The sequence below is a fragment of the Rhinolophus sinicus genome, chromosome 12 (assembly GCF_057876585.1).
Source record: "Rhinolophus sinicus isolate RSI-liver-muscle chromosome 12, RSI-T2T, whole genome shotgun sequence".
Classification (NCBI taxonomy): domain Eukaryota; kingdom Metazoa; phylum Chordata; class Mammalia; order Chiroptera; family Rhinolophidae; genus Rhinolophus; species Rhinolophus sinicus.
In genome coordinates, this window is record NC_142512.1 from 27,362,273 (window position 1) to 27,378,701 (window position 16,429).

A 16,429-nucleotide genomic window follows, 5' to 3' on the forward strand; every position below is an offset into this window, starting at 1 on the left:
AACATTTTTCAATAAATAATTTGCTATCTTATACCAGTTTGCATGAACATAGAAGGATATATATTGCTGTTTCTTCATCCCATTTATTTCTTGCAAATACATCCCTGAAAATCCCAAAATTGACTGATATGTTTCTTAATTCCAAAATTAATTCCAAAATTACAATTTTTAATTATTATAAAATTTTATATATTTATATTTGAAACTATAACATATGTAGTTACATTGCTTATCTACTGAACATGAATGTATTTAAACTACCATGTATGTATTATGTAATGTTAGCCACTACATAACTAACAATTTTTTAGAATCCATCATTTATCATACTAGTATATTTGACTACACCTCAAGATTCTCAGAAAGGTGCTAAGATGTTCTTATAACTTAAAGGAGAACTGGGCAGGAAAGATGTACCCTAAAGCTGTAGGTACAAATAACTCTGAACACAAATTCTTTCCTCTTCGTATTTTGAATCAGCTACTCAGAAAAAATAAAGCATCAGTTACATTTAGAAGTACATTAAGGAAGGATTCTCACATTTATCACTTACTGATAAAAATACAGAAATAAAGTTCAACTGTATTTTACAACTCTTCTCCCTACATTTTAATCTAAATATTGAATATAGTAACTTATACTAGTCAAAGATAGCCTTAAAATATAACAACCATTTGCAAGGCAAACATAAAAATAGTTCTATTCTGCTACAAATAGAAATTTATTAGGTAGGTTCTCAATAAAATATAGCTATATTTATTCCACCTATGGGCATGGGGGAGAAGGGGAAAGGCTAAGAATTCAGATGCCTCCCCTCTACATTCATCCAAGTTGAGCAAATGTTAGTTGCTGTCCCTACCATTTAGAATTATTTTTATATGAATTTTACAACTTTATAGTCAAACTCAGTTAAATTTGATCAGGTAAATTTTGGCAGGTTTTAACATCTCCAGTTATAAATTAAATCTTATTTTACCTTATATTAGGTTGGTGCAAAAGTAATTGCAGGTTTTGCAATTACTTTTAACCTTTTAAACCACAATTACTTTTGCACCAACCTAATAATACCAATTAAGGAACATACTGTTGGATAGAAGTATCTTATCAAGAATGACTTGAATAGGATACCAGTTATTTTTATCATCTAATACGCCGTATGTCAGTAGCTCAGTTAATACACCAAGGATTCAAAATAAGTGATTATGCATAAGTTATTTTCTATAAGGGTACTTTTTAGTACCAATATAAGTGAATAACTTCTTTGACATCTGGCATACCACTTAGAATATTCATAATTTATGTAATGTACTTGATGTAATGTTTTATACAAGTAGTTCATTAATCCTTAATGACATGTCAGCTCTTCTACTAGAATCTGTTTTTCAGTAGTTTATGAAGCTGTTTAAAAATCGCCCTAGGATAAAACTTGACAGTTAAGAACCATCTAGATAATAATGTACATTTGAAAAAAAATCCATATGTAATTTTACAAGAAGAGAGTGATATATTCGGTCATTATCTTCATCCAATAGAACCCTTGGAATCTTTTTGTCCAGTCTTACAAAGAGATACACAGAAAAATTTAAAATTTAAAATATTACACTATGAACAAAAAGTGATGCAGTTAAGATAAAGACTAGTGAATATTTTACAGATTCTAGTTACAGAGAAAAATTTTAAACAAGTATCCTGTTTAGTGTTCTACTGTTAGCTATAATGTCAAAATCAGGATGTGCTGTAACAAATGAAAATTTAGGATGCTTTTCTCTAATATAAACACATTAGTTATTTTAACATATTACAACAGTCAATGATTAATAGCACCAAGAGCTAACAATCAATGACTAGAATTGTCAAGAAAGTTGTTATCCATGATGCCAGTAAATCCACCATAAAGGGATGTAATCAATAATACAGATCAGCTCATATCAAAACAAGAAAACAAACACAAATCATTATTCTATGGTCAGAGAGTTCCCCTAAACCTAGAGTATATAGTAAATCCATGTCCCTAGTCCCAAGGGGCATCTAAATGCAATATGAATATCTCAGCATAAATTTATCAACAATAATGGGAAAATATCCTACTAATCAGCTGTTTGTTTTCACATGTTTATCACTATGTCTGAAAACACTCTAGGCTCTAAGATTGCTTTTGCTTAAAATGTATATTTCCCTCTGATTTGAGAAAGGTTAAATGTTCAAAGATTGCAAAGTTAGCAATGCTGAGTTCAGGAGTATGGTTTCCTGGTCATTCTTGTAAAAAGGATTTTGCAGAATAATATAATTACAAAAAAATTAATAAATCAAATACTATGTTTATACTGTATGTATAACACTCTGGGGTATGTTTTTAAAAAGTCATAAAGTCTGCTCATCAAGAATCATAACTTAGTCGAGATATGAGATTTAAATGAACAATTAGTGAATAAGCCATTATCTAATAAAATGTGCTATGTATCGTGTTTCCCCGAAAATAAGACCTAACCGGAAAATAAGCCCTAGCATGACTTTTCAAGATAACATCCCCTGAACATAAGCCCTAATGCATCTTTTGGAGCAAAACTTAATATAAGACCGAGTCTTATTTTCGGGGAAACATGGTAATACAGAGGCAGGCTTTAATGCATGTAAGAGTTTACGTATGGGAGAAAAACAATGTGGGCTAAAATTGTCAGAGGCAGCTTTATGGAGGAAAGTGAATGGTATTACTGTACTAACCAGTTATCCTGAGATAGAGATTTAAGAGTTTCCAGGAAAAAAATAGTTAATGAGTAGCTACTATAAATTCACTTGCCTAGCAGATTTTATAAATGATAAAAACCACTTTTAAATGAATGTGAAAACAAATAAGAAACAATTACAAAGTAATATTATGTGGAAATGTTTCATTATTAGATTTCTTTGGAGAGGGTTGAGTGACACCCTAAAGAAAATATAAACACTGGATTATTATTAAGAGTTAGTGGTCTTGGTTCAGAAAAGTCCAATTTAAAGTAGAACACATTTTTTCTTTTACTTTCCATTTACCTTGTTTTGGTCTTGTTTTCTCAATCCCCTCAAATTCTGTCCATTTAATGTTTTATCCAAATAATACAACAACAGTTACTATTAGAAGCAAGATCAGAATTGCATCAAAATATTAATTATACTAATCGATGCTAAAAAACAATTAGTATAATGAAATCTATGCTTAAATAATAAAAACTGTAAATTGTCATGAGTTCTTCTTATTCCTTATCCAAAATAGCCTGTCTTGGAATAATCATAGGAAGTCTTCAGAGAAGGTAAAAATGGGAGTTCAGTTCAATCCTACATAAATCTCTTTTGCTCTAAAAATATATAGCTACTCTCTTCCAGTAAATAACTTAGAAATTTGCATTGCTTCCTTAATTAATAAAGGACTAAAATTATGGTCTTTTTAAGGTCACCATCTTTTTGCACTAAAATTCTAAAAATACCTTTCCTTGCTCATTGAAGATACATGCTATTACTTGTACTATGAAGAATAACACTAACTAACTAGGGAATAAAGTTCTCTCCCACAACTGGCAACTTAAATGGTGTCTACGGATTTTCTTTTTGAGATACTGACATTAAAATAATGCTACTGTGCCTCAAAACATTAATTTCAGAATCCCACCAAGAATAAGTGACTCTCTTCGCCCAGATGTAAGGCCCAAGCTCTCTGTAGGATTTTAAGAAATGTCTCACAAAGGCCATATATAATGGAATGAGTGCCGTATTTTGCCATGTATAATGCACACTTTTTTGCCCACATTTGTGAGGGAAAAATAAGGATGTGCATTATACGTGGATAATACTAATTCCCTATCTATATAAAAATGTTTTTAATTATTTTATTTATGTTTAGGCATTAAAAATGTAACTCTAGAAATCAATAACAATATCCATACGCAAAATAATACCCTGGAATATAATACCAGTATGGGCCACGGAGCTGTGTCCTACACAACTAGACTGAGAAACAATGGCTTGAACCGGAGTGAGGGGCGGGGGTGAGGCAGAAGAAGGGGGGAAAAAAAACTATGAAGACTTCCTTTCATGAGAAAATAGCACAGATTAATTAAAGATGGAAGTACTTAGTTCTTTAAAATACATTATGATTTACATAATACATTATATGTACTAATCAATATCCACATGCTAATAGTACCCTTCCTCACTTACCATAAACCTAGGTTAACATAAACCTAGGTCAGTAAATAGGGCAAAAAAAAGTTCATCTATCATCATCACCAACAGCATTTATAAAGTTTCTATTTGTACTTAATACTGTGCTATAGTTTCCACAAAAAAGTATTAACTACAATGAAACTGAAACTTGAAACTATCGTTGTGGATTTTACAATTTAAAATTAAGATCGTTCTTGTGAAACAATTACTTTAATTATTCTAGCCAGTGATGACTCTTAACAGACAGTCCAAAGGACAGAGAAATACTCCTGAAATAGTTTTGGGTGAAATGAAATTTATGAAATATTCATATAAAAATGATGCTGCAAGGAATTCCACTTCCACCTTAAATGTAGAAAGCCTGACAGCGTGTCACTCTTAACCTAAAAACAAGAAAAAGCCAGATAAACCATAATTTATAACAATTCATTGGAGACCTCAGATCAGCTAAGTAGTCTGACATCCCAAGAAGGACAGATTCCCCCCAAATACAGGATGCATGGGTTGATTGCCTTTTCAAAAGCAGAAAATGGGAGGAAGATGCAGCTGCCATGAAAACAAGGAAGAAAAAAAATCAGTTCAAATGTTAACAAAGAGCCACTAATATATTTTCTGTCTATAGATTTGGATATTCTGGCCATTTCATATAAATGGAATAAAAAAAAAGATGTGGTCTTTGTGTTTGGCTTCTTTGACTTGGCACGTTTAAAAGTTCATCAAGCACATATTAGACAGCTTCATTCCATTTTGTTAACAAATAATACACCATTACACAACATTTTCTTCAGCTGATGAGCATTTGACTTGTACACTAAAAACTATAAAACATCATTGAAAGAAATTGAAAATCTAAATATATGGAAAGACCTTCTAGCTTCATAAATCAGAAGGCAACTGAGACTTAAATAAATCAGAAGACTCAAATATTGTTAAAATGGCAATGCTCCTTAAATCAATCTATAGATTCAGTGCAATCCCTATCAAAATTTTAGTTTCCTTTTTTGCAGAAATTGACTGGCTAATCCTAATTCATATGAAAATCTAAGGGACCCAGAATAGACACAACTTGAAAAAGGAAAAGACAAAGTTGGAGGAATGACACTTTCTGACTTCAAAACTTACTTACAAAGCTAGAGTAATGAAAACAATGTGATACTGACAGAAGGACAGGACAGAAATCAGTGGAATAGATTTGAGAATCCAGAAAGAAAACCTCATGCAATGGTCAATTCATTTCCAATAAGAGTGACAAAACAATTCAATGGGGAACGACTAGTCTTTTCTTTTCTTTTGGGAGTGGTAGGGAAACTAGTCTTTTCAACAAATGGTCCTAGGACAACTATTTGCAAAAAAAACGAAGTTAGATTCCTACACCATACACAACAATTAAATCAAAATGGATGAAACCTAAATGTAAGATGCAATGGTTTTTTAGATACAACACCAAAAATATAAGTGATAAAAGTAAAAACAGGTAAATTGGACTTCATCAAAATTTAAAAGTTTTGTGTTTCAAAGGGTACCATCAAGAGACTGAAAAGACAACCTACAGAATGGGAGAATATATTAACAAATCATGTATCTTATAAGGGACTTGTATCTAGAATATATAAAGAACTCTTACAACTCAAGAATAAAAAGACAAACAACCCAACTAAAAAATGGACAAGGATCTGAATGGCTATCTGTTTATAGGTATGTAGATGTAGATGTACACATGTAACTCTTCACATATGACCCAAAGAGATGAGTTAGATATTTTCAAGTAAGTTTTTCCCAGCATCATGAATTACACTGAGTCTGACAGTTTTGACTTTAAAAAAAGAGTTAAGGGGAGAGAAAGTCTGAAGTCCATATATACAGGTACCCCTGCTTTTAAAAGTTCACTTTACACCACTTCACTTTTACAAAAGACCAACATTAGTACCCGTTTTCTCTAACAGAGAAATCCGAAGAAGACTTTCCATTTTATAAAAAAAGGCGAAAGCAAAAATAGCATTCAGTGTTTGTTTTGCACTGAACATTTATACAGGCAGCAAGCACCCCAAGTAGTGAGAGTGGCACTGCCAAGCTCCTTCCACGGGAACTACACTCAGCATCAAGCTGCCATAGCTTTCAACTGTGTCAAGAGCATCTGTGCTTTATCTTGATTTATTTTGTGCATCCATTAACAAGATGTGTCCTAAGGTAATTACTTCTTCACTTTACGCCATTTTGGCTTATGAAAGGTTTCATAGGAACGCTCTACTTTCAGATGTCAGAAAAAAACTGTACTTGAATTTGGAAGCATCTTATATTAATTATTATGGACTCAGTTTAAATCCCTTCTTCTAACTGGCAACTTACATTATCTCATTATATACTAGTTACTTCCTAAAATGAAAAAAAAAAATCTAAATTCCAAATTTTTATATTACACTAGCATTTAAGACAAAAAGATTATAAGAAAATAGGCAGATGAATTCATACTGAAACAGAGAACTGTAAGGCATATTAAGACAAAAGCTAACCCTGTCATAAATCCAAAATAATGACAGAACAAGAAAGTACATAATTTTACACAATACATGTAAGAGAATTAATGCAACATATATCCCCACCAAGAAAAAGATCAAAACACACGCACACACAAAAACAAATGTAATCTCCATATTATGTAAACCATAAGGTTCAAAAGCACACAACACAGGGTAGAAATAGAAACTGTCACTAATTAGGAATAGTCAAGTAAGCTTACAATTCCTATTATATATTTTCAGTTTTATTAATTTTATTCTCATATCACATTTAGAATGACATAATGCATACCTGTATATATACCTATAAGATAGTAAAGTTATTATTTTTAGAAAGGGAATATTTATATCAACTGAGCACATTTTATTTCTACCCAAAAATTTTAGTAGAATTTAAGGCTTTACAGGTTCAAATAAGCTAGTGTTTCATTTACAACATTTAATTTTACAGAATTTAATTAGGTTTTGCTACATGGAAAAGTTTTCTTTATCACAAAATTTATAAAATATACTCCCAACATAAAAATTATGTCAGAGTGATGAAGTTTATAAGAATAAGCAGCCAGTCATACAAATGGTTCCATGATTATAATTAGTGGCTATTAAATCTCAGAAGTACAAAAAAAAGCAGAATTGCAGCTCTCTAGTACTTTCATTTGGCCTCTAAGAACACAACCATAGTCACTCCTAAAATAACTCCTATTCCCTACTCAGCAAGAAAAATAACTGGGGAGAAGATTCAATTTGTTAAGACTAAGAGAGCCCTCAAGAATTAAGGCTGGTGGATAACTATCTCAAAGGAAAACCCAGAACATAAGATTACCTCAGCAACTTTTGGAGGCACTCCATCCCCAAGCACTTCCCTGATGAAGCAGTGCTGGCCCATGTAATACGAGAGTCCACAGGTCCTCTTGAAGGCATCTTTCAGTCGCTTCAGCTCTACATCTGTAACTGCAATTCAGAAATAGAAGATGGGTAAGACACCAGCAGAGAAAAGAAGTCTCTCAAAATCTTTACATTATTTCAACCCAGTTCCTAATAAAAATTGGCAATTACTTCTCTTTGCAGATTAAGTAAAACAAACCCGGATATTTAGTCATAATTCTAATGTTTCCAAATCCAGTCTAGAAAATAAATATGAAAAGTACTGACTCACTATCTTCAAACAGCAGGACATTATATTATGCATACAAATTTTGGGCAGGGGCAAGAAAGAGGCAACAAGTATTTCAAATTAGCAGGTAAGCTAAATGGCATTAGATTCTAGCATTAATATGTTTTCAGCAGCAATACACTCATTTCCTTTGGGATAAAAATAATATTATTTATACTCCCTGAATACATATCTACCCATGTAGGGGAGGATAGCCCTCAAATTTAGCTTAGATTTTATCATCATTTACAAGGAAAGTAATCTATAGATGATTCTAACAACCGAAAGTTTTTAGATACCCACTATCCAAAAAAAATTACTGAGCCATTACTTTATTTTAGGCATTGAAGATTTTTTTTCCACTAAATAGAACAAACTCTGTCTACAAGTTTAGAAAAATAAATATTTTCTGACTCTAATATTATGCAGTCAGCACAATGACCACAATGAAGACACAGAAACGGTACCTTCAGCCCACGCTGGAAGAAAGAACACTTCTGGGCAGAGAGGATGATTATATAAAATTTTAAAGGCTAACCCAAGCAAAACGGACACGGGCATGTCAGGCAGAGATAACAGTTTGTTTCAAAGTACAATGACATATAGAGCCTACGGATCATTGTATATCACTAGAAAAAAATAAACAAGGCAGGAAGTAGTAAATGATAAACCTAGAGAGGCAGTCATTGACCAAGTAACAGAGATTCTGTGCTGTTATAATAAGGGATACAGTCAGATACAATTCAGGTACAAACTCCAGGCAGACAGGAAACAGGACACAGCCAGATACAATTCAGATAGTTCACTCTACCAGTAGTGTAGAGAACTGAACAAACATGGAAGCAAAAAGTAGGCTGCTACCGAGAAGAAACAAAATCCCATAAAGGAACTGCAACTGCAGTCTTACCAACATTTACTATAATCCCTTAGCATTAACTCCTCCCTAAGCAGTATATGCACCAGGATTTGCAGCATTAATGATTGCAGGTAACTTGTACTTACATAATGGATATGACGTAACTTAAATTTCAGTACAGGAGGCAGTGAATGCAATTGTTACATTAGAGCTGCTATGCCACACTGACAGTATCTTGCTATCACCGTAACCAACTAATGCCAAAAGAATGGTTTTATAATAAAATTATTGATGTAGCCTAAAATAAATAAATAAATAAATGGTAGACTGCTACTTCAAGAAGAAAATCTGTGAAATACCTAGAAGGAAAAATCAGTAGAACTTGGAACTAAACTAAAAGTAGAAGCAATCTGGAATAATAATATCCAGGAGTCTATCCTGAGAAACTTGAAAGATGCTATTATCATGTAGAAAGGAAATGTAAGAAAATGAGGATGTGATGAAGAAAAGACGATACATTCTGGGAAGGACATACTGAATAGGCAGAAGCTTGGAGAGATCGTTTTTTACAATTATGAGTGTAAAGCTTAGGAAAGGTTTTCACGGGAGTCATCAGCTTATAGGTAGCAATTAAAACCATGACTAAAGAAACACAGCCAGCCAGAGACAAAACTGGAAGAAATCAATTCTTACAGTGTGTGCAGAGAAAGAAAAAATACTTAAAGAAAACTGATAAGAAATAGTTAGAACAGGAAAAACAAAAGGGTGTGACCCCAAAGGACACGAAGAAAGGACTACAGTCTCAAGTAAGGCCAAAAGGACCAGCAAGATAAAGACCGAAGAGTGCCTGGCACACAGATTATCATTCAGTAAGTGTTTGCTGTGGGGAGGGAAAGTTCATGTGTTCGATAACATGTCAGGCAATGATAACACAGTAAGAACGAAAGCTTGAATAAGTAGCTAGAAACAAGTGTGAAAGTAGATGCATAATTCATTAAAACTTGGACTCAGAATATTAACATTCCCAATATACTAATATATTTTTTCCTTGTTAGAACACAAAAGTGAAACACAACAAAGTTAATCTCATAAATTACAGTAATGGAGAAGAAATTTCTTCAGCTACTGTGTTTCCCCGAAAATAAGACGTAGCTGGACCATCAGCTCTAATGCGTCTTTTGGAGCAATCACATACACTGTTGGTTACAGATTATTTGAAAAACTGTTTAGCAGTATGTTTAAAAAATAGCGACCTGATAACTGACTAATGAATTTATTCATTTGTAAGGAGAAAATGTACATATAAGCTTTTTAAAGCATTTATAAGAAGCAAACAATGTCCATCAACAGAGAACAAACTGAATAAGTTATTATATATGCTCAGACTAGAATATCAGACACCAAAATATTGCCACAGTCTATATTTACTGAAAGTAAACCGTATTTTTATTTATTCAAAATAAATAAGTAGACTAACATTTGTTTAATCTGGATACAAGGTGTACATAAAAATGTACAAGCGAAACTTTGAAAACTTTAAAAATAAAAATTTAGGCAAGACGGAAAAGTAATAGAATCAAGCCTAGTAAAAATGTAAGGTCAAAAGACGTTAATGTAGTTATTCCAGTTTTAGATAGAAAAAAACATTATCAGGGGGAAAAATGGAAACCTAAACACACGTTTTTTTGGGTTTTTTTTAGTCTCCTCTCTCTAGACACTTCACTGAAATTATAGCAAGAATAAAACAGGATATAAACTCACAAGGACAAAGAGAATAGGAGAAGAGAGAACGGAGGACCTCAGTGAGTCCAATTTTTTGGAGGCGTGAACTGGAGGAGTGGTGACTGCCCTAAACAGACCAAAGAAAGTTGAAACCTAAGCACTAGCAGTTGAGCAACGTGAACAAGAAGCAAATTTACCCTGACCAGCACTCCCAAAACAGGCTGAGGAATTGACTGTACCAATTACCACAAAAGGTGAGGGAGTGGGGGTGGTAAAAGGTGGGACTACAGAGAAATTGGTTGAAAGTCTGTATGAAGAGTGGTTGGACTCTCAGGCGATCTACCACCTTCCACACAACCACCACTTTCACACCAACCTTTTAAATGTAAGTATATATCAAAAGACCAGAGATAGATACATCCTCTGGAGAAACTGAGACAGAAAACCTCCATACATGGGAACACGGGATTTAGCTGAAAGCTATAGGACGGATAACAACAGCGTTTGCGTCTAGCTGCCCTCCCTTGCCCTACTCTGACATTGAGCACAGGACGCAGGCTCTGAGCAAAGCTCTGCTAAGGCCCATGGTGGCTTTTCTTCTGCATGCAAAGCTCAAAAACCGAAATACCTACAGGGCCCAGGAGGATAATATAAATGATGAAGTGGGCCAAGTAGGGTCTGTGGAACCATAGGAGAGCACATAAGGCTTCTACAGGGTGTAGCTGCTACTAAGTTCCAGGCATGTGCTGCAACGTGGCAATAAGGAAAATAGGACTATGAATTTTTTGTGAAATCTTTCTACTTTAAAAATGTTGGCAGCTAATTTTTAAAAACTTTAAAACAGCATGCAGTCTCAATATTGTCCCCCCAGCTGCCAGGTTTAGCAACCTCTGGCCAAATGGTTAAGGGGACAAACAAAACAAACATATGTTCAAATCCAACACTGTCACTTGCTACCTGCGAGAACATGGGCAAGTTACTCAGTGTCTGTGCTTTGGCTTACTTATTCATCTAAAAAGAATATAATACCGCCTAATTCCTGGCAGTGTTATAAGGATTTAATGAGAGTATATACTGAATATATAAAAGGATTTACAGACAGGAAAATAATGGATGCTCAATAAACGATAGTCTGGGAAAAGAGGATTTCTAGCAGTAACAAGGGTGTTCCCTGTTCACTTTCAGCTACTAACTCTGGAGGAAAGTTGTGAACATGAGGACTGGAGAAGGGAGGTGAAAGCCAAACAAACAACAAATTTCTCTGCCCCTATCCTCTCTCCTCCTTACTTATAGACCAATATTAACCTCGCAGCAGTCCCAGCTGCCACCTGACATTGGAACAAAAGGGAGGGAAGGAAAACGGAGAAAGCAGAAGAGAAGTGGGTATCAAGAAGATGAAGGCAGTTTCCACAGCTCTGACCAACAAACATAGGGAAGGATATTCTTATTCACTGTAAAGAATGTACCCAAGTCATTATATTAGATTTGAGCATGAGTACACTCTCACTCAAAGCCAGGGAAGTCACATTACTTACTATAAGTATTTATAAATACTTTAAAAGGTCATTAACATTCCATAAAATTATAAACAAAATGAAATCTTCCTTCGTAGAACAAATTTTGTTAACAACGAACATTACAGAGAACCAAGCCACGAGTCACTTAGTTTTAAGAGACCAGAGGTTTAATCTGGTAATTCTGCTGTATTCGCGGCCTACAGGTTGGGCTAAATGTAGTATTTACTCAAAGCATGGGAACATTCATTTGCTGTATTTATTATATTTATCTATAAAGACTGCTAATCATGCTTGAACTAAAGTCATCAAGAATTCTACACACACACATTTTATGAAGAGTACCTTGTAACTAATTAAGGAATGGGGCTTATTCCATTCCGTATGGGGCTTAACCCGCAGGCCACACAAAAGACAGGACTTCTATATCCAACACTTCTCTAGAGGGTATTTTAAAATTTGTTTAAAAGTACAAAGCAGAACAGAAAATACATTTCACAGTTTTGTCTGTCTAACAGTTTCCAGTTAAATAGTAATCCGAGCATATTCTGAGTGGTCCATACAACTGCATGAAATATGACAACTGAATAGAATTATGTATTCACCTAATTATATATTAATCATTGGCAATGATTACACATATCATTGTGTTGGGTGCTACGGGGGACACAAATATGAACAAAAAACGGGTTATGTAATAAATCTGACAAATTTCAGTGACCAAAAGTAACTTCACAGGGTGATCTGATCATAAATTCCTAACTGGGCAGGTCATAGTGGGAAATCAAGCCCCAGGCCTATATGAGGTTCACTTTTGCCTTCCTTAGCCGGCCCTGTCCATTGTTTTTGTGCATCTAGGTTAACACACTTTGAAAGGCCAGAATTCTCTTTTTTCAGACCTCCACAGACCCTCAAGGGAACACATAATCTTGTTAACTATCCTGTAATCCAATCATAGAGATTTCCCTACCTTCCTTCCACCTTCATGAAAACCAAATGTATAAAAGGAACTGCAAAACTGTCATTCAATGGAGCATTTGAGATCTTGCTTTCTGGCATGTTATCAGTTTGGCTCAAGTAAGTTCTTATATGGAAGAAAACCAATAAAATGCACCTAAGCCATGGGGAAAAAAAAGATTCTCTACACGTTTGGATGTTGTTATGTCAACACAAAGATAAAGTATGGTCCTTGGTTTTAAAAGCTTAAAATCCGTAAACAAATATTTGAGTGTTTACTACAGGCCAGGCAGTATGTTGTATCTTTATTCCATTAATTCTTAACCCTGGCATCACCTGAGAACATTTAAAGAATATTGATGCCCAGGTTGCCCCCCAAACCAATACAGTGTGTCTGGAAGTAGGGCCCAGGGATTCAAATATTTGCTAAAGAAATGAATGCATAATTAGGATAATAACACAAAGTAAAATGTAGTAAGTACCTGAAGGGATATAAGCAAGCACTATGGGAATTGAGCAGAAGAGATTACAGGGGAGGAACACAGGAAAGTTTCATAAAAGGGGGCAGGTCTCACAAGAAAGACTTGAAGATGTTAACATGTCAAGTGTGGGGATGGGAGTAAGCAATGGCCCAGAGGTCAGAAGATGATGGGAAAGTGTGGAGGATAGTTTGAGAAGCAGGAATGTACAGTACTGGGATTCCATGAAAGAAAAATATAGAAAGAGAAGTGAAAGGAATATTTAGGGTGATAAATATGCTAATGATATTTTACTTTTTCAGGAGTTATTTTTTGTGAGTGTGAAAGCATAATAAGGTGTAAAATTTTTAAATCAAGAATTCAAATCCGGAAGCTACTGGAAAACTAAATCTGATTTAAGAGTTCTATTAAGCACCCAATGCTCATACAGATACAACATATTCCACACTAAAAAAGTTTACATTTTGAAAAAGAAAGCACCCCTCATTTCATTTCCTTTTCTGATAACAGAGGAGAAGGAATAAGGGCAATCAGACCTCAATTTGAGATCACCAGCATTATGGAAAAATATTTACCAAAATGCCCACCATCTGTTCTCTGGCCAAACAAAGAAATGTTTCCTAACAGAAAGAGAACAAGATGGAGAAAAGGTAGGAAAATGGAATAAGACAGTTAACAAAGTCAGAAAGAGAGAAAAACATTAGACAAAGAGGCAAAGGAAATCAATATACAAATCAACCATCAAAATCATTGGTATCCCTAATTTAAAAAAAAAGCTGAAATAACAAGACTATCAGTTCTGCTCAGTAACAAGCCTGTCCAGATTCAAGAGGGGCATCCCATACGTTCTACTTCTCATGGGACACAGGAGAACTGTAAAAGTCATAATTGTAAGAAGCATGTGGGGTGGGAGATATTGTCATAAATCTTTTAAATATAATCTGCCATTTCAGAAACTGGGAGTAACCTACTCTTAGGGAAAACGGGATAGAGGGAGAGAAGACGATGATCTATTTCTTCACAAAAAACTTTAGTATCTAAGAGCTATCAAAAGAACAGTTAAAAAAAAAAAAAAGGAAAGACAGAGAGAGAAGGGACGAAAAGAAAAAGAAATATACTCCAAGCCAAAAATAAATAAATAACTAAGCTAGCTTTGAGTGACTCCCTGATCTAAGGTTCTAAGGTTTGAGAGCTTAAATCAAAATTTTCTCTTTTCCCGTAGTCAACTTGACTTCTATTAACGAAGTATGTCTTAGCAAGGCAATGGACACACTGTCCCTGGGAAAGAAAATCAAAGATGAAACAAAGCTAGAGTTATAACTTTTATCATAGATTTTTCTTTTTAAGGGAATGAGGAAGCATAGATGCAAAAAAAAAAATCCATTTTATAAAGCAGTTATTAAGACTCATTCTGTTTAGCTCTGTTTTAAACAATAAATATCTTCAAATCATTCAACCAGGGATTTCAGAATTTAGTCTCTGATTCCATCATTTTAATGTTGTACTCCATATTCCCTACATATTTATTATCAGTAGTTCCTAGAGGCAGTTCCTCATTGCACGTGGTCTACAAGCATAACATTCCTCCTAGCTATTTTTAAATTGTACTTTTAGCTGTTTTTTTCCAACAATCATTAAATGTCTATGATGTGTTAGGCACAGTCAAGATAAATAGGACATAGTTCCTGCATTTTATTTATTTAGTTAGTTAGTTTTTTAACTTCTATTTATTTAAGTGCATTTTTCCAGGACCCATCAGCTCCAAGTCAAGGAGTTGTTTCAATCCAGCTGTGGAGAGCGCAGCTCACAGCGGCCCATGTGGGGATCGAACTGGCAACCTTGTTGTTCAGAGCACCAGGCTCTAACCAACTGAGCTAACCGGCTGCGCCAGTTTCTGCATTTTAATACTTCAAAATGTAGTAGGGAATAAAGGTATGTGACCAAAATAACTGCAATACCAGATAGGAAAGGTTAAAGTGCAGGTATTAAAATGGGGTCTTGACATAGGGAGTTAGTAATTCTGTCTGAGTTAGTGATGAAGAAAGACTTCCAAGAGGTAGTGACCCTTAAAGAGCAGGGGCTCACCTGGAAAAAAAGGACAGGAGGGTGTTCCATGCCAGGAAAACACAGGCAAAAGAGTGAAGAAACATGGACAACCAGGGAACCGAAAGTAGTTTTATATAAATGGAGTACAGGGTACAAGAGGCAGAGCTGTAGAGAACATGAGGTTGGAACAACAACTGGCAGATAAACAGAACCCTGGCTTTATTCAGGGTGGTAATGTTCCCAGCTAAAGACTATACTTTCCAACTTCCCCTGCAAATAGAAATGGACAATGAAATGTAATTTAAATTGCTAGGGAGAACCTCCTACAAAACTCCTTAAAAGCACGAGATAGCCAGCAAAATATCCTTGTGCTGTTGTCTCTTCTTCTCACCTGGAACTCAGAAGCAGTGGCTGCCACTCCAGCACCATTTTTACACTGTAAGTGAACCTGAAGTTATAAACCATACACTAAAGATAGTGAGATCAAAAAGATAGAAAAGGCTTAGTTGACCATGGAATTGCCATGCAACTTCTAGATATTCTATCTCCAGATTTGTGGGTGAGAATATAACCCCGTCTTATTTACATTCTGTTTAATATCCATCCAAATTTAATCCTGACAGAGAAGTGTCGGGTACAAGTGTACGGAAGGACGTTCTACAATATTCCTGAGTTTTAAATGAAGAACAATCAGTTTCGTTTACACTCGTGTTAATGTTGAAAAGATTGGGGAAAGGCCAGATAGGCAGCATACAGACTGGTTGAGAGTCTAGCTACTGCATTATTTCGGACAAGAGATGAGGGCCTAACCTAAAAAGGGGGGCAAAGTAAGGCAGATTTAGGAAATATTGAAGTTGATTGAACGGGGTTCAATAAACAATTAGCTGTGAAAGAACACAAAAGAAAAAAGATCCCAAGATGATTTCTAAATGTCTGATTTGTTCTAAAGTGTAGTCAGGGTCATTGATGAAGATAAAGTCTGTAAGAGA

At 34.6% G+C, this 16,429-nt stretch overlaps 1 protein-coding gene across 2 annotated transcripts in view; it reads right to left on the reverse strand.

The window, feature by feature from the left end:
- The window catches only part of USP32 (ubiquitin specific peptidase 32), a 166,341-nt gene that overhangs the window by 116,320 nt on the left and 33,592 nt on the right, over positions 1–16,429 (reverse strand). For both annotated transcript variants that reach the window (XM_019732553.3, XM_019732552.3), the window contains exon 2: positions 7,537–7,664. In XM_019732553.3, coding sequence (XP_019588112.2) covers positions 7,537–7,664 — 128 coding nt within the window. The remainder of the gene's footprint in view (positions 1–7,536; positions 7,665–16,429) is intronic.